General features: G+C 35.0%; 3 protein-coding genes across 3 annotated transcripts; 2 read left to right on the top strand and 1 right to left on the bottom strand.

The window, feature by feature from the left end:
- Positions 1–4,577: 4,577 nt before the first annotated feature.
- Positions 4,578–8,597, top strand: LOC121241627 (RGG repeats nuclear RNA binding protein A-like). Its single transcript, XM_041139475.1, has 7 exons — positions 4,578–5,048; positions 5,896–6,208; positions 6,302–6,364; positions 6,497–6,629; positions 6,926–7,081; positions 7,187–7,243; positions 8,241–8,597. Exons 1-7 carry the CDS (start codon positions 4,841–4,843, stop codon positions 8,412–8,414), a joined length of 1,104 nt encoding a protein of 367 aa, XP_040995409.1. The 5' UTR covers positions 4,578–4,840; the 3' UTR covers positions 8,415–8,597.
- Positions 8,598–11,766: 3,169 nt separating this feature from the next.
- LOC121241641 (protein mago nashi homolog) lies at positions 11,767–14,593 on the top strand. The gene is made up of 3 exons (XM_041139502.1): positions 11,767–12,043; positions 13,660–13,836; positions 14,321–14,593. The coding sequence occupies exons 1-3, from the start codon at positions 11,810–11,812 to the stop codon at positions 14,378–14,380; spliced, it is 471 nt and encodes a 156-aa protein (XP_040995436.1). The 5' UTR covers positions 11,767–11,809; the 3' UTR covers positions 14,381–14,593.
- A 1,291-nt stretch (positions 14,594–15,884) lies between these two features.
- On the bottom strand, positions 15,885–20,232 carry LOC121241616. Its single transcript, XM_041139456.1, has 5 exons — positions 19,649–20,232; positions 18,550–18,984; positions 18,342–18,431; positions 17,618–17,757; positions 15,885–16,507 (listed from the first exon to the last, which is right to left on the bottom strand). The coding sequence occupies exons 1-5, from the start codon at positions 20,069–20,071 to the stop codon at positions 16,066–16,068; spliced, it is 1,530 nt and encodes a 509-aa protein (XP_040995390.1). The 5' UTR covers positions 20,072–20,232; the 3' UTR covers positions 15,885–16,065.
- Positions 20,233–21,345: the final 1,113 nt, after the last annotated feature.

The following is a 21,345-nucleotide window of genomic DNA, read 5'->3' as shown; positions in this document are numbered from 1 at the left end:
ACGTGGCATGCTAGCTAGATGCCATGCAAATGCAGAGCCAATAATAATAATATAATAATATTTTTTTTTGAAGCATACTTTATTTCATTCAATGAATCGAAGTTACAGTTGTGACTTATTAATACAGAAAAACCTGAATTACAAGCCAAACTACACATCTATTCTGGAGCACCCCTGCACACAAATTCTTTTATAGTGGATATTGTCTTAACTTCTATAAAACTTTCTCCTAACAGAAAAAGTATTCTATAAAAACAAAACTAAACAATACCTCTTCTAAAGAAGAGAAGCACTGGCTCCTTCCGTTTTCTCAGAGAGGAGGAGTATGGAACTCTACTGGATATCAAATCCAATAGCCTATTTTTTTTTCTTTTTTTATTAATAACTAAAGACAAAAATTACCAACAGATACATAAAAAAAAAAAAACACAATAAAAAAAACTACAAGTGAGACTTAGGGTTACATCTCATCCAAACCCGTTGCCTCCCCTTTCTACTTTCTTTTATTTATTTATTTATTTATTTTTCTCTATTCTTTCTTTCTTTCTTCCACTTTCTACAGTTTCTGCATTGCCGCCTCCCCCTCTATTGCTCTTTCCCTAACCCTTCCCCTTCGCTGCTACGGTCGCCCACCACAAGCATCGACCTGAGCCTAGACGGCACGCCCACTGCAAGCAGTGGCATCACGAGTCCAAGTGGCACGAGCCCCAACTCTTGCATGGACACCCACCTCCACTGCGCAGGCGGCTCCTACGCACGAGCACCAACCATGCGACCACTGGCCGTAGCATCCTCCACCCCTCTCAACCAGCACCTGCCCCAATAGCGACCGTCCTGGTTGCTCAACCTCACTCGGATCAAAAGGGATTAGTAGTAGTAGTAGTAGTAGTAGTGATTAGTAATAAATTTATGATAATAAAAAAAAACCCCCCTGACCTAAATTCTAAAAATTAAGTTTTGAAAAGCAATAGACCTTTTATTTTTTAGTCAAAACTTAAGGAACAAATCAATAACTTTACCTATACAAAAAGAAAAAAAAATCAACTTTAAAAACATTTGCTCATGAAGGGAATGGGCAAAGCACATGGTGGGGGTGATCAGGACATAAAATATTATTCAATGATAAACAATGAGTTAAAAAAAAAAACAATAATAATAATTACATTTCAAAGGTGATGATCACTTGTTCCTTTTGCAACATATATGCAATTTATAGTCCAATTAAAATAAGTAATCGTACATCATACACTTTTTTTTTATTTTTTTATTCTCAACAAATATGTGGTATATAAATGATAAGTAGACAAATTTAATTAGTTTAGTAGGAATTAAATTAAAAATTAAAATAAAACTGATATAGTGTGTGACTTTACATCACACACAAATATTTTCACTACTATTCATATATTTATCATATGATCTCATTCTCTAAGCATCTCCTTCGTTCATAAGTTTAGAAAAGTTATATTAGGTTTTATGTTTGGATAATAATTAGGTAATGATTAGATGAAGCATTTAAAAACTTGAAATTGAAAAGTGTTTTATGTTTGAATGATGTTTGAAACAAAAAAAAATTATGAGAAGTTTCAAAAATATCTTTGTACCCAAGCAAGCCCTAAATCAAGTTAAATAAGAGTATAACCTATTTCTCCCCACTCGATTTCTATTTTTCTTTAGATTATTAAGAATATTTTTAATAGATCGATTCTATAGTATCTATAAAATCCAAGGAAGTAAATACAACATCCTTAAATCTATCTTCATTTCATTAAAATAAGAGTAATGTTGATTATCATCTTAATTTTCATCATCCTATGATGTGGCATAAGTGATTGAAAATTATTTATTATATTTCACTTGTGAACTTATCATTTAATACCACATCATGAGATGATAAGAGGATGATGAGAGTTAGGATGATGAATATAAGATTTTTTCTTAAAATAATTATATTCAATCTTCATTTCTAGTTTTTAATTCTCATTTGTAGATTCCATGAAAATGTCATTATTATTTAAAAGATTTGTGGAATAAGCATCTTGGTGAGTTTGTAAATCCATTCTTATTAGGGATGTGAAGTCGAAGCTGAAAATGTCAGAAAAATCTACATTCAACCTCTTTTAGTCATATACACAAACAGTTGGCAAGCAAGAGGACATCAAACAAAACCTATATAGATACACTAGTTACTTTTACCCTTAACTACAACAATTATAATGGACATCTAACTAAGGAAAATCCATATCAATAAGAGTCTTCTTGGTGCTGCTTTACATCTCTGTGTATTTTGTTTGAAACCAAAAGAGTAGAAAAGAAAATTATCAATAAGATTGTGTGTTCCATTATAAGCTTTTTTCTAAATTCATAGCTATCAATCTAAAGCCAAAATTATTGTGCGGTTTGGATGATGAGATGAGATGATTTTAGATAAAAATTAAAAGTTGAATAAAATATTGTTAGACTATTATCTTTTAATATTATTATTTTTTTATTTTGAAAAGTTGAATTATTTATTATATTTTATGTGAGAATTTAAAAAAATTATAATGATGAGATAAGATGAGATAAAATACTTTCACTATCTAAACGGAGTCTTGATTTTCTTCTATTCTTCAATGAGATTATATATAGGGCCCTTTTTGTAAAGTAATTGAGCCGAACAAAACAAAACTTAACTAGCGAAGCCCCATCACCAAAGTTTCAAAAGAACCTTTTTTTTTTTTAGTAATGTAACATATACTTATAATTTTTACTTACACTTTTAATTCATTTTATCAGTTTTATTTTTAAATCCAAATTTTAAATTTTAAATTTCATAATTTACAACATATTAATAACTGACACATATAAGTAATTTTTTTTAAATATAGATAACATTTTTTTTTTTTTTTTGTATGGGTGAATAAGCAACCAAGATCAGGTGGTAATGCATGTATGTATTGATCACAAAGCTTCAAAATTCACGAGAACCTAATTTTTCTGTCCATTTTCCACATTCTCTCTGCAACCAAACACTTAAAAAAAATTCCCTTTTTCCACCTAAAAATTTGATCAGCTAAGTAAATAGAAGAATGTCTAGTTTGGATCTTAAACTCATTTCAACTCAATTCAACCTAACTTTATATGTCATTAAAATCAACCCTTTATCTCATTAAAATCATTTCTACTTTTAATTCACACCATTTCATTAAATATATACTTTATATATCAATATTGATATGGAGATTTAGTATACGAATTCGCTTTTAAGAAGACTTTTTCAGGATTAAAAGTATATTTTTCAACCCACAAATGACACTTAACGGACCACGGAGACGAGAGAAAGCGAAGGACGGGAGAGATCAACACGACAAGGAGAAAAACACTTGACGACAAAACCTTGTAATATTTAGATAGAGTTGAATCTGTAAGCTATGTTTGACCAACCGAAGTGGCTCGCGCCAAAAATACTGTACATATAATTAGCTCTTTATTTGTTACGTTTTGAACATGAGTTTTGCTATATATAAGTTATTATTTATTTTTATATTTTATATCTGATAATTTTTTTTTATAAAATATATAATATTTTTATAAAATATGAGGTAATAAATAATAACAGATAAAAATAATTATTTTTTGAACATAATGACCAAACTTTAACATGCTCTTAAAGCCTACCTAGTACCTACTAACTAAGGTATTAAATAAAATTATTAAGTATTCTCGTGATGTTATAACGTAATATTCTCAATCTAGGATGTATCTCATATAATTAAAATTATTTTTGTATATATTAATTTTAATTAAAATAATCTTTTATAATATAATAAAAATAGCACGTGTATATACTTCAAAAAATCACCTAACAATAACAATTACTCCAATGAGTACGTTTAGGGTTGCGACATGTTTTAAAAGTACTTAAATAGTCTTAAAAATTTTTTAATAAAAAAATTAGATTGTTTGAGTGTTACATATTAAAATATTTATTAATCACAAATAAACGAAAAAGTATGTTCTTTTTCTGATAATTCAGGATGTAATTCAAGTTTAAAAATTCTATCAATGAGCGAAAATATCTATATAATTTTAAGATAATTATAACTTTTAAATTTTTAAAGATATGGTCATAAAAAATCAAATGATCATAACTTCTACTTCAAAAAATACTTTTTTAAATTATTTATAAAGAAATATAATATATTTGAAAGTGCTTTAAATATAAAATTATAAAATGATAAATAATTTTTTCATAATAAAATTTATTACTTCTATAAATCTTAAAATTATAAATCATATATATATTTTTTTTTCGAAAACATTATAAGTCATATTTATCACGACAATGTCGAGTATACACGTAGATGAGATGCATGTGACATTGCACAGTTCCTTGGAGATGCCAATTGCCAACGTATTTAAAACGGATAATGGTTCGGAACGTCATCACCATGGGCCATACAACATTCCCACCACTGTCACTGGCATATCCGTAATTAACTCAAAAGAGAAGGCCCCCCATCGGAAACAAAATAAATAAATAAATACAAAATATACTAGACCGACCACACTCGGCTCTTGCTCCACTGTCCAGACACCAACAATAAATTCAGCCTTTCAGATTAGGTTCTTCCCTTTTTCCTTTTCCCTCTTTCTTTCGCGCACTCTCCTTGCGGCTAGGGTTTTACTCTCTCTACCTCTCTCTTCGCCCCCGGCGGATCTTTACTGAATACTTTTCGTAAATGAATACATCAATGGAGGAGTTATTTAGTTAGGGTTTCTTTGTCGCCTTTCGCGGTACAATCTCTGAAAGTTTAGCTCGTTTTCCCGGTTGGGATTTTTATCTGTTTTGGAAGGAATGGCCACTATCAACCCCTTCGATTTGTTGGGCGACGATGACGCCGAGGACCCCTCGCAGCTGATCGCAGCTCAGCAGAAGCTTGCCGCCGCAGCGGCTCAACCCAAAAAGGTGGCTCCAGGTGCACAGGCCAAGCCGACCGCTGAAAAGCAGCAGACCAAGCCGCCTCCTAAACTCCCCACCAGGCCTCTGCCCCCAGCTGAAGCGGGTTAGCTTCTCGATTCATCGTTGTTTTCTGCTTTTGCTTTCTATTCTAAAATTTTATTTAAATGTGTCGTGCTTGGGTTTTTATGATTTTCAATCTATTTGAAAATAAAATCGAAAAGGTTAGTAAAAAAGCAATTTTCTGAATTCCGTTGTTGTTGTACACTTTCTAAAATGGAGAATGAGCGATTAGAACTAAAACTTGCGGTGTGACTACTTTTGCGTTTCGTTTTTTATAGAGTAGTTTCTTATATTTGCGCGGAGTCTGATTTTGGAAAGGCGCTCGCGCGCCTCTGAAATCTTTGTGCTCTTACTGAATGGTTTAGTATGCTTCCGCGCGTTGGCATATTTTCAGCGCTGCTTTTGTTCTGTCTTTGAAAACTGCACCATGTAGAGCATAGTATGTATTCGGCTTATGATTAGCTGCATCTTTTTATGTCCACATGGGTTGATCCATGGATAGCTAGTAAGTTTCAGTTGTTTTACAATAAAATCAATTGAAGTTCTGTTGGGATCATGGAGTTCGTTCTCTTGTGGAACACAGCTGTTGTTTTTTATAAGTCGTTGGTAGAATATTTTAGTTTTCGTTTTTCTTTTATTTTATTGGTTGTTTGTACAGTCCGTGCATTGCCTTTTTAATTCCTTTTCACTCGGTATTATGGAACTACATTATTATTCGGAAAATTTTCACCCTATTTTTTATATTTATGAAAATGCTAATTTGGACATGCAAAAAAGAGTTCTCAACTTGGTGGTAATACATTCTCTATTTTCTTGTTTGGAGTCATGTTATTCTTTATCAACTTCTTCCTATCGCATTTACTTGGTTTTTGTTTTTCCTGTTTGACTAGTGAGGGAGGCAAGGAGTGAAGGTGGTCGTGGAGGAGCTCGAGGAGGTGGACGCGGATATGGGCGTGGCCGAGGCAGTGGTGGAGTCAATCATGACTCTGCCAACAGTGAAAGCTCATTCAACAACAGTGGAGTTCCCGCTGGCCAAGGTGCGGTTGAAGAAGGAGAGCCTGGGAAGTTAACTGAGAGGCGTGGCTACAGTGGACCACGTGGTCCATATCGTGGTGGTCGCCGTGGTGGTTTCGGTAATGGAGAAGTTGGTGATGGGGAACGTCCTCGGAGAGCATTTGAGCGTCGAAGTGGGACTGGGCACGGGTGAATACCTCTTTAACTATCCATTTAGTATATACTTTTTTTTCATGGCAATAGTTCTCCATAAAAATGCATTCAACCTATGTGTATGTGCAGAAATGAGGTAAAACGGGAAGGTGCTGGCCGTGGGAACTGGGGAACCCAAACTGATGAAATTGTGTATGTCCATCCCGTACACCCCTTCCTTTTTGGCTACTTTAGAGATATAATTATAATTTTTTTTCCCAACAATGTGCTTTATTTTTATGAATTAGTGAACTTTACTTGTTCATCATCCTTTGTCATACTTAGCGTGACTGAAGAAGTTGTCAATGAAACTGAGAAGGATGTGGTTGATGAAAAGCCAGCCGGAGAGGAAGAGGCAGCAGATGGCAACAAGGAGAATCCTGCAAATGAAACTGAAGATAAAGAACCTGAGGATAAGGTGAGCGACTTTGATTTTTATTTAAAATATTATGTTGCGGACAAAGGACATTTCTGTTCTGACTTTTCTTCTTTATTTCTACTTTTTGAAGTTATAGTCTATGTTTGTACCTTTTTTTCCCCTTGATGAGTGAGTTTGACCCCCAATAGGTGGGGGATGGGGTCCGACCCATTGATCTCCACTTCATTAAGCATGATCCTGAGCTCTTTGGGGTTCATATGGTCGTGCTTACCATAAAGAGAACTTAAATACAAAACAAGAGGGCTTTAGTTTATGGTTTCTTTCCTTGATAATAGGAGATGACTCTGGAGGAATATGAGAAACTGCTAGAAGAGAAGAGGAAGGCCCTGCAGACACTTAAGACTGAGGAAAGAAAGGTGGATGCTAAAGAGTTTGAATCCATGCAGCAGCTATCAAACAAGAAGGACAGTACTGAAATCTTCATTAAATTGGTGAAACCCGTTTACCTTTGGGAACTTTTGAAGTTTTATTGATCTTATGTACCTGGCATCAGTACATTAATCATCTTTTTCTGGGTGATGTTTTCTTCTTATCAGGGATCTGACAAGGATAGGCGACGAGAGGCTTTTGAGAAGGAAGAGAAGGCCAAAAAGGTAGTGTTACGTCTCTATTTATTCTTCTGTTTTATATTTCAATTTTAATTTTATTGCTCGTTGGTTTTAGCAATTCCATCAGATCTGAAGCAGGGCTCATTGGCATTGGATTAGGAGTTATATTGATTTATTTTGCCATTGCTGAAGTTGAGGGTTTTTTTTTTTTTTCTTTCTTTTTGTGGATTGGTGATGTAAACCACACTGGATTAGGAAAACCGAACATTAGAGTGGTGGCTCTAGAAAATTACTCATGTTTTTTTGAAAATGTATTCTTGTAATATGAACCCTTTAGTTTTAAATCCTTTTTTTAGCTATTTATATTCTTTCAGGATTTTGGAACTTGTGTGCAAAGCATGGCTTGCAAAAATTGTGAATGTTTATGCAGTTCCTTTTTTCCCCTTTTTCTTTTTAAAGAAATCAAACTTCATTTTTTTTGTTCGTAATGCTTTAAAGTACACAGTGACATACGAATGCTGGCACATTTAGATCCAGGTTGGTGCTTCAAAACACCAAAATTCTCTCATCCACTCCCTTTCAATGGTGGACCTATATTTGCAATAAATGATTTGCCAATCTAAACAGAGAGTTCATATCTTGTTAGGGATTGAGAGGCAGCATATGCCGACAAATTAACTTCAAAGTTTATCGGTAATTTGAATCATTTACCCCAAACGAAGGATAGAAACTAATTACCAACCTTTCCATGGCCCTAACATTGTTAACTTTTGAAAAATGTTCATTCAATTGAAGCATATAGAGTGGTAGACCACTTGGTATGTTGGAGAGGCTGGTGTGATCACTGATAACCCTGAGAAGGCTACTTTATGGAACCTGAATTAGTTTTTGACATGTCTATACGGGAGTTTTATATCTTTCATATGATTTGTTGCTTATACTTGCTTCCTTGACTTGGTTTTTTCTGCTTCTCATTCTCGCCGGGTCGCCAGCCTATTCCTGGTTAATACTAAAGTGCTATTATGTGGTGTGGTTGTTATAGTCTGTCAGCATTAATGAGTTCTTGAAGCCTGCTGAAGGAGGAAGGTACTACAGCCCAGGTGGTCGTGGTCGTGGTCGTGGTTCAAGAGGAGGGTTTGGTGGAAGTGCAATGAGAAATGTGGCAGCCCCATCTATTGAGGATCCTAGCCACTTTCCAACCTTAGGTGCCAAGTGACATTTTCCAAGCATTACATTCTCAATGGGTTTTTTCTTTTTTTTTTTTTTTTTTTTCCTTTTTTTTTTTTCATTTTTGGGTTCTGTTCTTAGATCTGTAGCAGGAAAATGACTAAAATAATTGGATTTCCTGTATTTAAAGGATTGTTTAAATTTTATGCCTTGAAATGTATATTTCATGTTCTTCATGAATCATGTGTTCCCCTGGATCCTTCCTCCCCCAAACCCAAAAAAAAAAAAAAGTTTCGGACGAAAACAACATCAATAACACCGGGAAGCAATCATATGTGGAATCTTTTAACCAATCAGGCGAAGCAATTGTGAAATTATGCCGTACTGTGCCTAGCTAGCTGTTGTTGAGAGTGTACAGAGTGTTAGGTTCAAGCTAAACGTAAACTAACGAGTACGCTTCTTTTGTGGTTTTGCGAGGGGAAGAATAAGTAGTAATTAGCTACTAACGCTTTCTTCAAAAAAAAAAAAAAAAAAAAATTAGCTACTAACACAAAGTATTGGCGACTCGTCCTATATTAAATAATTGAGTTCTACTGTAATGTTCTAACCAAGGTCTCAAGTTCTAAAAATATTTGTAAATGATATAATTAGAATCTTATTTGAACAAAAAGACTCTCATTTTATCATTGACTTGACCAAAATGCCCCTAAATCAAGAAGTAGCCCAAATTATAAAAGAGCATTTTAGTCTCCCACTCCTTCTCTTCGCCGTGCATCTGCTCCTTGCCTCCTCCACCATTGACTACTCCTCGAGACCTCGGGCGTACAAACGTATAGGAAATAATCTATAGAAGCATCATTTTAAGTTTAGGAATAATGGCTTCTTTCAATGCAACAATGGCTTCGTTCAGCTCTTGGGTTTCGACATGGCTATGAACAGATTCTCCTAAAACTGAGAAACCTCCCAAAACCATTATGTCCTCCAACGTGAGCGTTGCTTCTGCCCAAGGAAAAATACATGTGTTGGTCTTAGAACTCCACCTTTCAGCAATGCCAATAACAATATCATTGTTCAGGTTGATTTCGTATGTAGAATTCATTATAGAATTCATTGTAGGGTTATGGGTCCTGTAATTTTTAATGAATCTGCACCATTTAATGCATATTTCGTCAGTGTTTCATTATGTTAATTAGCTGAAAATTTATTAAAAAGCACATGACCAGTGGAGCTAATATTAACCACATTAGGCTCGTTTATTTTTGCAGATAAAATGAGATAAGATGAGTTAAGATTAAAGTTAAAAAGTTAAATAAAGTATTGTTAGAATATATTTTTTAATATTATTTTTATTTTAGAATTTGAAAAAGTTGAATTGTTTATTTTATTTTGTATTAGAAGTTGTGAAAGTGGTAATGATTAGATTTTTACAAACAAGTTACAATGGCTGAGCTACATAGCCAACAAAAATCTTCTGTCATGAGAATTTTCAGTCTTATGGGTGTGTTTATAGCAGCCTTTTCCATCGTTATCAACTTACTGATGATTTACACCATGGAGTTATAGCTGAATTTCACCATCCTCACCATAAGAAGTGGTCTTCTTCTGGATTTATCTGTCAAGATTACACCCACAGCAGCAGATGGAATTATAGAACCCATTCACATATTTTTACAAACAAGTTGAGAGTTTAAGATTCACAGATTTTTTAATGAAACCCATTAGCAGCAATCCATACAATTCACAGTTTGAGATCTTCCCTGATAGCAGATTGAGTGGGTGCTCAGTAGCCCACCTGCCAAAATAATAACTTGAACTAAACAAACCCATCCTTTTTTTTTTCATTGTTTTTGGGTCCTAACCAAAAGAAAAACACCAAAAAGAAGTATATTTAGTAAACCCATAACCTTTCTTAAACCTCGAACCATAATTTATAAACCCTTTCCTAAGCTACTCTTTTTGCTAACACGATGAGCTATACATATATTCACATCTAAGAGAAATTCAATATACTAACACACGATCCAAATTCGAAAGAGCCACTAGCAACAACAAATGTGCTAAGCAAACACGCATGTATGCCAACGAAGAGAAGAGGCTTTCAATATCCAACAAATGTGTATTGCCACCTTTGTGTGTCTCTCTTTCTCATTTTTTGTGGGCATTAAAAAATTAGAAAAAAGTACTACAAATGTCCGCTTGCAATAGCTCTTCTGATTACATCCTACTGGCTGCTCCTCTGGTATATGGATAACTGCACGTTGTTGGTTGTTGGCTACCGCCCTGGAGCACAATGTATTTTTCCTTTCTTTTTTTTTTTTTGGCTTTGCAGAGCACACCAGTTAATTGCAATTGAATTTTTCCTCTTTTAGGTTCAATTTGGAACTTGAGATTGAATTAAAATCAACTCAATTCAATCTAATTTTAAGTTGATTCTAACATCTAAATATTCAACTTTTAAATTGCTAAACTTATATCAACTCAAAATCTCTTTATACATGAGACTCATAACCTTTTTCAATTCAACACTTTTTTACAGGCTGGACTCACATCCTTTTTAAACTTTTCATAAATATATCAAACTCATCTTAACATCTAAACATATCTAAACTTATATTCGGTGAACCTCATAAAACTCACTCCATTATCTCAACTTACTATTATTCATAAACAATTCAACTCATATCAACTTAACTCAACATCTAAACGGAGCCTAGATCCAGTTTGGTTACACTGTACAGATGAAATTTTCATCTCATCTGAATCGTATATTAGTTTTTCCTATCCAAACACATTATATTTTATTTCTAAATTTTAATCTGCTTAAATAAAAAGTAATGAACAGTAAAAATTGATAGTGAACAATGCATGAACTGTGTGTGAACAGTGCACTTTAGGCTCTCTATTCATCGGTGGGACCCAAACCTTTTTCAAATCCCAAAAATTAAAAACTATCTCATCTCATCTTAATATCTAAACACATAATTTTTTACAAACTATTTCATCTCATCTTAATTCAAAAATCTCACTACTATTAAAAATATTTCATCTCATTTAAACTGTGTATACAAACGAGGTCTTATAAAATATAAGTATTTAGGATTTGTACATATTATTTCTTCTTAATAAAATACAAGTATTACAGTCACAATTTTTTTTTATGAAAATAAATGCAAAAATAATTTTAATATGATCTAATTTAAAATAAAAATAAATAAATTGTATCATTTATTTTATAAGATATCATTTTGTATACAAAATTTAAGAGAATTTTTATGTTCGCAGGGACTCTCTTCGTCTAATAATTGATCGTTACACGCCTAGAGCCCAACAAACGGCGAGTCCACACAAAGCCTCAGCCCAACCCGAATCCAGAAACTCCTCGAACCCTTCTAGTTTGCGACTAATATACGAAGTCAGGAGGACCTGTGCGCACTGCGATTAGGAATGGCGGGAGCACCGGTAGGAGAGATGGAGGAGATGGAGGAGTTCTACGTGAGGTACTACGTGGGGCACAAGGGGAAATTCGGGCACGAGTTCCTGGAGTTTGAATTCCGCTCCAACGGCATGCTACGCTACGCCAACAACTCCAACTACAAGAACGACACCATGATCCGGAAGCAGGTCTACGTCACCCCCGCCGTCCTCAAGCAGTGCCGCCGCATCATCCTCGAGAGCGAGGTACCAGTGACTCTTTTTCTTTTTCTTTTTCTTTTTCAATTTTAGGGTTTTGTGTCTTCAGAATGGGGGTGTTTATATTGTGCGTTTCCTTTTAGGGTTTAAAGGGTGCTCTCTTTTTTTGTGACCTTATCGGGGCTTCGGGGGTTTAATTTTTAGTTTCTGGTTCCGGATTACCTGTTTAGTTGCTGGGAATACGAAGAAATACCAAGAGAGGAGGTGAGACCAATGGATTTACTTATGTGGTTTTTTCCCGGTCTTTTCCTTCTAGTTCTAGAGGATTGAGCCATTTCTCTGATATTTACTTTTTCTAGGGTTTTTGTTTGTTGGACTTTGATTGCTTTTGAAGATTCTAGAGCTCTAGGGCTTCCCGTCTTTGTTTATTTTGGTTACTTTCGGGATTTTTTTCTCCGACTCCTGAGAAAAAATGCAGGAGAAAATAAAAAACTGATTTTTCGTATTGTATCCGCTACAAAATTAGACGTTCATAGAGGGAGGGAGGGGACTTGATAAAAGCGTAGTTTTCTACGATCGAGTTTACATTTAGGTTCAAGAAACTGCGGTTGAGGTTCGTCGGCGCTCATTTTTAAAATATTTTTACATATTGAGGTTTTGTACTTTGGGAATTTTAAGTGCTCATAGGGGTTGGCGCACAAGTGGCAACGGCCTTTGTCACGGGGGTTTGCTTCACCAGGTCTAAGGTTTGAAACCTTGAATGCAAACAATTTCTCGGGGCCTATTCCCATCGGGTGAAAAGTTGATGAAATAGCTAATTCGTGTGTTGTGGGCCGTTACACGGGTCTAGAGTTTAGTCAGGAAATTATATGTGGCCCTTTTTCAAATACAACAGAGTTAGAGAAAAGCTTCAAAGAAAGATATATATATATATATATATATATATATATTAGATAATTTAAAAAAGAAACATTTATTAATCAGTTTCCATTCCTTCATGCATTGTTACCTTGAACCGGATGGTGCCTAACACTTGCTGGTTTATGCTTCTATAAGTTGGAAGTACATTTTTCACTTAACAAAACAAGAAAAAAAAATTGAAGCTAAATTTTTATTCGCTTTGCAACTTTCATCTTCAAAATCCCTAGAAGCTGAACCCCATTTCGTGGCATCGTCCATATCTTTCCAAACAGAGTAAGGAATTCAACTGATTCAAACGTATGTATGGGAGGGAATTAAAAATTGAAAGAGAGAGATAGCGAGGATAAGTAAGTAACACGGAAATACCAGATTCCATATTCTAAATGAATGGCTGCGTGACTGACTTTTGGTGCAAGTTACACGTCAGGACAGTAGAAAAAGTACATTGAAAGTAATGTATGAGGAGCCCTATGAGGTGAAAATCTCATGTACCACTTTTGACTTATTTGAACAGTAGTAAAGTGACTTGTCTGTTGACTTATTTGAAGTCTCTGCCGTTATTGGCACTCTCGAATTCGCATTTGAATTCTCTTCTGAATTTTGATCAAGTTTTATTCCTACAATTGTTAACATCATGTTCTATATGTCACTAATATGTGAGTTTTTCTATTATCTTTTTTTCAGTTAGGTTTCCTCTTAATATTGTTCAGTCTAATAATCTGGTATGTTGGAGTTTTGTTCAGATCCTGAAGGAAGATGATAACCAATGGCCAGAACCCGACCGTATTGGGAGGCAGGAACTTGAGATTGTGATGGGGAACGAGCATATTTCTTTTACCACTTCGAAGATTGGATCCCTCGTTGATGTCCAGAGCAGTAATGACCCCGAAGGTCTTCGCATATTCTATTACCTTGTTCAGGTATGCTAATTTGCATATTCAGTTTATGATTTCTAGGATATTATTTTTATGTAATTTGCATTAGAAAGGGCACCTACGTACTCCATACCTTTAGGTTGCTTGAGATGTTTGGAATGGTAAGCTTTACAGGCCCATAGTCTAGTCAAAGGGGCATTTGGCCAGCTTGATATCTTGGATAGAAATGTAGAAATGTGGCTTGGTGGCCCTTGTTATGAGAATGTCTTCTTGTGGAGGATAATTGAAGGTGCAAGCTTCCTAGTCGGTGTTTCCTTAATAATACCCTGGAGAACTATAGCAGCGATCCTCTTTTGGGTTTATTGAATTTCAACTCTTTTCTTTTTGTCAGTATAGATCTGGTCTCCCTTCCTTCTATGTCTCTGGTATTGTTTTTTCTTTCCTATGAGTATACTTCTGTCTGTCATTTACTGGTTAAACTCGTTTTATGGCCCTTGGCTTGGTTCTTATTGGTCTTCTGTGGTTGCAGGATCTGAAGTGCTTTGTATTCTCTCTCATTTCACTCCATTTCAAGATTAAGCCAATATAAGGATGGATCAAGGGTTCCTGCTTTTTTCTCTGCGATGTCCATTCCAAGTATTGCGTTTGCAATTGTAACAGTTCCATTTTTTTTTTTTTGCGTGCGATCTTTCCCATTTGACAGTCAAGTACTTTTTTTTGTTATCCAGTATGTGAATGATTGGTTAAATTAGATTTGAGAATGTGTGCACACTTAACTAGAAATGGCATACTAATTGCTTCCCATTTCATTGCATTTTTAAGATCCCGTTTGGATTGAAAAGTGATTTCAACTCATCTCTTTATTATAATTTTTTCAAATTTTTACACAAAATATAATAAATAATTTAACTTTTTCAAATTTTAAAATAATAATAATATTAAAAAATAATATCCTAATAATATTTTATCAAACTCATCTAAAATTATTTTATCTCTCAATCCAAATGGAGCCTAAGTTGGGTGGATGCAAGAAGGTGAGAGCTGAAGAAAACGTAATTATATAGACTCAAGGGGAACACTCTAGCCCTCAATTACATGAAAAATGTATTATAAAATCTGAACTATTTAACTGAAAAAGTGATTATGAGGATTTTGTAATGACAACTATTAATTCTGAGTTGTATAACGGCTGTAGTGAATGCAGGATGGTATGGATATGGAATGAAAATTGAATGTGGACGAACTGTTTGTGAAAATGCTCGAGATAGGGTTATTCGAGGGACAATTTGGATGTTGAAGTGAGTTTGGTTGAGTTAAGTTAAGATGATAAAATATTGATAGAATATTATTTTTTAATATTATTATTATTTTAAAATTTGAAAATATTAATTTGTTTATTATATTTTGTGTTGAGATTTGAAAAAATTGTAATGATGAGTTGGAATGAATTGAGATGGATTGATAATTCAAACGATGCGAAACGCCTTCTATTCAGAATGTTGATAATGGTCCAGATTCTTTTTCTTGTGCCAAGTCTCCTCCTAATACCCACGCAGGAGTAACATACCAAAGCAATAAAAATAAGACACCTGTCCTGACTCTAACGGAAAGAAAGCAGAAACATTCTTACAAGGTTCTAGAATATGTAAAGAAATACAATAAAACGGTGCACTTTAGGAGATGCTGAAACGGTGCATGTAACTAGATGAGAAGGTGCGTATAATCCAGATGAAACGGTGCGTCTTCACTTTGTGCTGCTGTGCGTTTTGGAACTGCTGGTACTTCAATTGACTTCCAACACTTCACTTCTTCGAGACCTCAGAAGTGAGTCCCAATTCTGTCTTCGATGCTTGTAACCCTACCCTTCTGTGTTCGTCCATCCTTCTCCTCGGCTTCATAACAGATTTCTAAGAACTCTAGCTTGAAGATTATAACAAGAACTTTTAGAACATCTTGATCGTAGATGCGTAACTCACGTGTGCATGAGAAAATTGGCTCATTTATTGTGGAAAGTAAAACCATTTTCAGTCAATTGTAGTTCCGATCTTTCTTTTTCTTACAAAAAAATGAAAAGAAAGAACATGTATCTCAAATAATGAACTCACATTCCTACCATGTGTATTCATGCGCTCAAACGTTTCTTGGCCAATTGAACTCTAAAGCACATGTATTAAGTTTATTTAGATTCAGGGTGTTCTACTTTCCTTGATCCGAATAAATACACGAGCATTTACCCCAATATACACATACCAAAACTGTTGAAAAGTGAAAGCTTTACTTAGGGAGTGGATCAGACCATCTTCTCTTTAACTCTGACTTCCATCGAACCTCCTTAAGCTTCCCATCTACACCATAATCTCTCTCCATAACGAGATTTATTCCTTCATCTGAGTACCACCCAACTCCAATACAAAGGATGCCATCCTTGTTTACGTCAACATAGCATGTGACACCACCTGGAAGCCAAAGCATGGTGGCATCCTGCATGTCTAACATCTCTTCCTCTTTAAAGTAGACTGGATTTTCAGGCAAACTCCTCTTCTTTAAAGTTTCAGTACAGAGGTAGACATATGGGGTGACATTGCTTTCCCCCAACACCACCTCCTCGCCAAATACTGGAGTAGCACTAATCTCGAACACCTTCCAGGAGCCAGTCAGCTCTGATCGTTGGGTACGCTTCTGCTGAGAAAATGGCTTCAAATCAAACTCCTGATCACTGCTAATCATAATTCTATAATTAGTTTTCTCATGTAAATGCGGAAAACGGTAAACCCCTGGAAATTAGGAAAACATGCACCTGAACAAAATAATGGCTTCTTGGTTTATTTTAGAAACAATAAAACATGTACCCTTGTCATTTTCATTGAAGTAATGCCAGCGGCATATTACTGTGAAATCAAAGGCACTCAGGTCACCAAGTAAGGTTTCCCAAGAAAGACTGGTTAGTCATAGTTGTGCCTATTGGTTCGAATCACCCATTTAGGCATTCAATCTTTTGTGCATAAGACATTGGTTAGAAACATCTAGTATCAGCCAATCATTGAGATATAGTATTATTTATTCCAAAGCAGCGTTTAGTCATGAGATGTTAAGTCAAGTCTAAGAATGCACATATTATAGAGGAAGTAAACGGTTCTCCTATATTTCCTGTAAAAGGAAATACTTCTTGACTAGTTCATCCTCATGTCATGGCAATATCTCTGACCCTAGGGTTTCCAAGAACATTTGGATATCTCCAACTCTGAAAAGTAATGACAAAAATAAATTGCAATAATGCATCCTTTTTTTTTTTTAATTGGTACCGGTTGTCAGGTAACAACATCCCGACTAATCCCGGGGGTAATTGCAATAATGCATCCTTATACTCCTCAAAGAAAGAAAGGAAAAGAAGAAGCAAATAGCTTGAGCACCTCATGTAAATGCCAAGTTCCATTTAATAAATCTTACAGGCTAAATTCTTTCCTCTTTATCCATAGCTATTGAAATCAGGAGAAAATCTTTTCACATAGAGAAATTTCACTGATCTTCCACTGAACTGTAATTAAGGCTAGTTTTACCAGCATGGTAATGAGAAGCCTATTAGCTGCACCAATATCGGGCATCAATGGAGAAGCTATCGAGGGATTTCATGTGGTTTAAGATTCCATCTCTACGAATACAATAACGATAGGTATCTAAGCTAGTATATCGAATGACCATACTGGATTTTCATATTGTTTGATGTTTCTAGTCGAACAAAGAGATCTTTTGAATTAGATTCCTCTGATGATGAAAGATACATTGGAACAATAAGCATTTAAAGTGTAAAAGTGAAGCATAACGGTACCTTTGGTCAGGAAGACTAGCAGGACTGACCCACTCTTCTTCATATATGGCTACTCTCATTATCTGTATGTCTGAACCACCGTCATTGAATTCTATAGTGTGGATGATCCGAAGTCTTTTGTGGCAACCTTTTACCAAACACTAAGGAAAATCAAGAAACTCAAATTACATGCATTGAAATTGATTTTTTTTTAACTCCTGCAGTTTCGAAGCAATTCAAATAGACTAAAATATTTGAGGACATGGATATTTAAAATGTATTTAAATGAGTATTTTTTTTTTATCAGTAAATAAGAACTTTATTGGTAAGAAAATTAGGCATAGCCCAAGTACACGGGACATATATTTAAACAGCTAGAAACCATTTAAATATTTTCTTGGAATAGCTCCACAATATTTGGAAGAAAAAAAGCAACAGACAAATCCCAAAATAAAGGAAACTAGAGTTTCAAATAACCAAAAGATAAAGCACCATTTATCGAGTCAATATCACATATTACCACATACTTATAAAAAAAACATATTACTACACATGGTGTATATTAGTTAAATGAAATTATAGAGACATCAGTTTGGCTCTGACACACTCTAGGCCTAAAGATCAATCAGTGACCAGCAAAAGTAATGGTTAAAAGTGTTAAACCACCTGTTATGCCACTTGATAGAGGCAACTATGGGAAAGTATTTCTGCTGACAATTATCGTCAAGTGTCAAGTTAAACTTACTTGTTCAAACTTTAAAATTGGAGAAAGGTAATATTTGGAATCATCGACTTCGATTGGAATATCAACGGGACCCCGAGAATAAGATCCATCCTGCCAATCAAAAACTTAGATATCACCTCAAAGCTAAACTCTCAATAGCATCATTTACTTCCTCCTGGCTCCATGGAATTCATCCTGTAATCAAAAGGGGGGCAGGGGTAATCTATACCTCAAAAAAGACAAGACCAGGTTCATTGTCCATGACATCTTCTTCCATTACGTCACTGGCTTTGAAGTCAAAAGACTCAAATTCAGGCAAAGTATGACTTGGTGTAGTTTTACTAGCCATCACCTTTGTGGGTAATGATGCACCTCCAACTTCATGCTCTTCTTTACTTCTGTTACTGCCACCAAGTACTTCACCATAAGGATTCAAAGTCACCCAGTTTATCTTCCTCCGGATTTCAGATGTATGCCCTCCAGAAGGGGATGGCAATGCCTCAATGCATGAAAGAGTATAGCAATCGTATAAGTTTTCATTCCTGTTTCCCATATCAATTGGCTCCATTTCAGCAGTGATGGGTGAAAATACTGCCCCCACACCCTTCCATATTCCACAGACACTACTAGCAAATGTATTCCACACTGGTTTTATCACAGGTTCCTGAGAGTAGAAGCCACCCTTGTCATTAGGTTAAACACTCCACGAGTCCAAGACACCAAAAGTAGCTAGTAAATTTCTATGTAAAGTATGCACTTACTCGTTGTATATAAGAATTAAAATAATTCAAAAATATATATAAGCACTATATTTGACAGTAATCATGCTTGATAATTAACTAAAAATCACCTAGTTTGAACGTTAACTCTAGGCTTCAGCCACTTATGAATGTATTATAGTTAATTCCCTACGTATAGAGGATTACATTCTCATCATTAATCCTTTTTTTTTTTTTTTTTTTAATAATTAAGATACAAAATTATATATATCACCAATTCAAAGTTATAGTTTCTCTACTTCCTTTTCCTCGAATTTCAGAATTCGGAAATACTAATTTCTACACTTCATTTTCCAACCTTTACTCCATATCAGATCAAAGGAATCAGTAGAATACATCAAACTTCCAGAATCTCTATTTATTATCTCCAACTTCAATTCAATACGCACAGAGACAATCACGTTCATATCGCACTCAATATTCGAACATTAAACTCACCTGAGTTTACCGACGTATTAAAGCTTTCTGAAAAGCCAAATCCCTAAATTCCCCAGAGTAAAGCATCTTACGTGCACCCCATAACTCCAAACTGAATAAAAATGACAGTACCTGAGTTTGTAGAACAGTCTCAACCTCCATTAGCATAGCACCAGAGACCACGACCCTAGCATCAGCACAAACGGGCTTAATTCTCTTCCTCCTGGCCAGTCTCTTCCCCCTTGGCATTCTTCTACTGGCTCTCTCTTTCTCTCTCTCGTTCTGTGAGAGCTCGTTGTCCACACTCCACACATTATCCTTGTTTCCCTTCACGATTCTTAGACTCCGCTTGGGGGTAGAGGCTTTGTTGTTGCGATGGTGGTGGGGTTTGTGGGCCTGCGTGATAATAAGGCTTCTGGGGCTTCTTGGGTTTGGGATAATGGAGGTGAAGAGGGCTTGGGTGGACGAAATCGTGTGGTGAAACCCCATGTAGCGGTGGTGGGTTGTGGCGGCTAACGTTTTGGAAAGCTCGAGTGTTGGAGTTGGCGATTCCATGTCTGGGGTTTGAGCACAGAGAGCGAGAGATCAGAGAGAGACCACATCAGTGAAACGTATCGGATTGCAAGACGGTTGAAACTTGAAATCGAAACACCGGTTGCTGCATAAACGACGTGTAATGGAAAGGTTGTGTTTTCCTTAGACGACCTGTAGCACGTGTATCAGCCCGACATGGGCGGTTTGCTGAGTAATGGCCATTAGGTGGGAAGCATTGCCCTTATGTTCATTCGTCCCAGCACCTAAATATAATGCTATAGGAAGAGGTCCCTTGGCAATAAGCCCACCACTAGGTTCAACCTATGGGCTAAAGATTGGAGACTCACTCTCCAAGAGCCTATATGACCCGTAGGCCTAACCATATGATATAATAATATCGATAAATCAGAGTAGTTATCTCGTCCACTTATTATAGGATAACTAATACATATTTATGCATCAATACTTCTATAAATAACACCAAAAGATAACAGATAATACACTGTACTTATATACTCATATCGAGATTACGCATCGGAGTTCTTCTGGGCATCCAGTGTCGTTCGCTCATTTGTTGCAAGTCATCCGAACACTTGATGGTGTGAAACACGTCATTTACAACACCATACTCTCATTTTATCTTTATCTCACTATATAAGTTAAATGATAAATAATCATCTAATAAATAATCATCTAATTGTGATAAATGTACTATATTTTACATAATGGGATAAATGTACTATATTTTCCATGAAGATAAACTATTACTAGCTTGTTTGAAATACAAACACGTGATATTTACGTCATTGACTATTGTTGGCCTCTATATCCTATACTGTTTATATGATATAATTTGATTTATAAGATACATTTTAGAATTTGAATCTTATAAATTAAATTTTACCATGTAAATGAAGTTGATGGTATACTTTACACATCAGCTTGAGAATATAATAATTCTTACATCTTATCATGAAATATCATATCATTAATAATTCAAAAAAATATTACTTTCAAATTAATATATTTAGATAAAAAAAAATTATATTTACAACTTAAGTATCGATTATTTAATTTGACAAATTAAATATGGAGGACTGAATATGTATTTACATCTTAACTGAACTTTTTAAGGTAAACAAATATATTTCTAATTATTCTGAAATAATTAAAAGATTTTATAAAATAAAGAATTTTGATATACATAAATCGTTGTGTTAACACTTAACACACTATTTATAGCGAGACTCGTTATAATTTTAAAATATTTCAAAATATCAATTATCTTTTAGCAT

The sequence above is a fragment of the Juglans microcarpa x Juglans regia genome, chromosome 7S (assembly GCF_004785595.1).
Source record: "Juglans microcarpa x Juglans regia isolate MS1-56 chromosome 7S, Jm3101_v1.0, whole genome shotgun sequence".
Classification (NCBI taxonomy): Eukaryota; Viridiplantae; Streptophyta; class Magnoliopsida; order Fagales; family Juglandaceae; genus Juglans; species Juglans microcarpa x Juglans regia.
The sequence above is the reverse complement of the archived record's forward strand: the minus strand, read 5'-3'. Positions and strand labels throughout refer to the sequence as shown.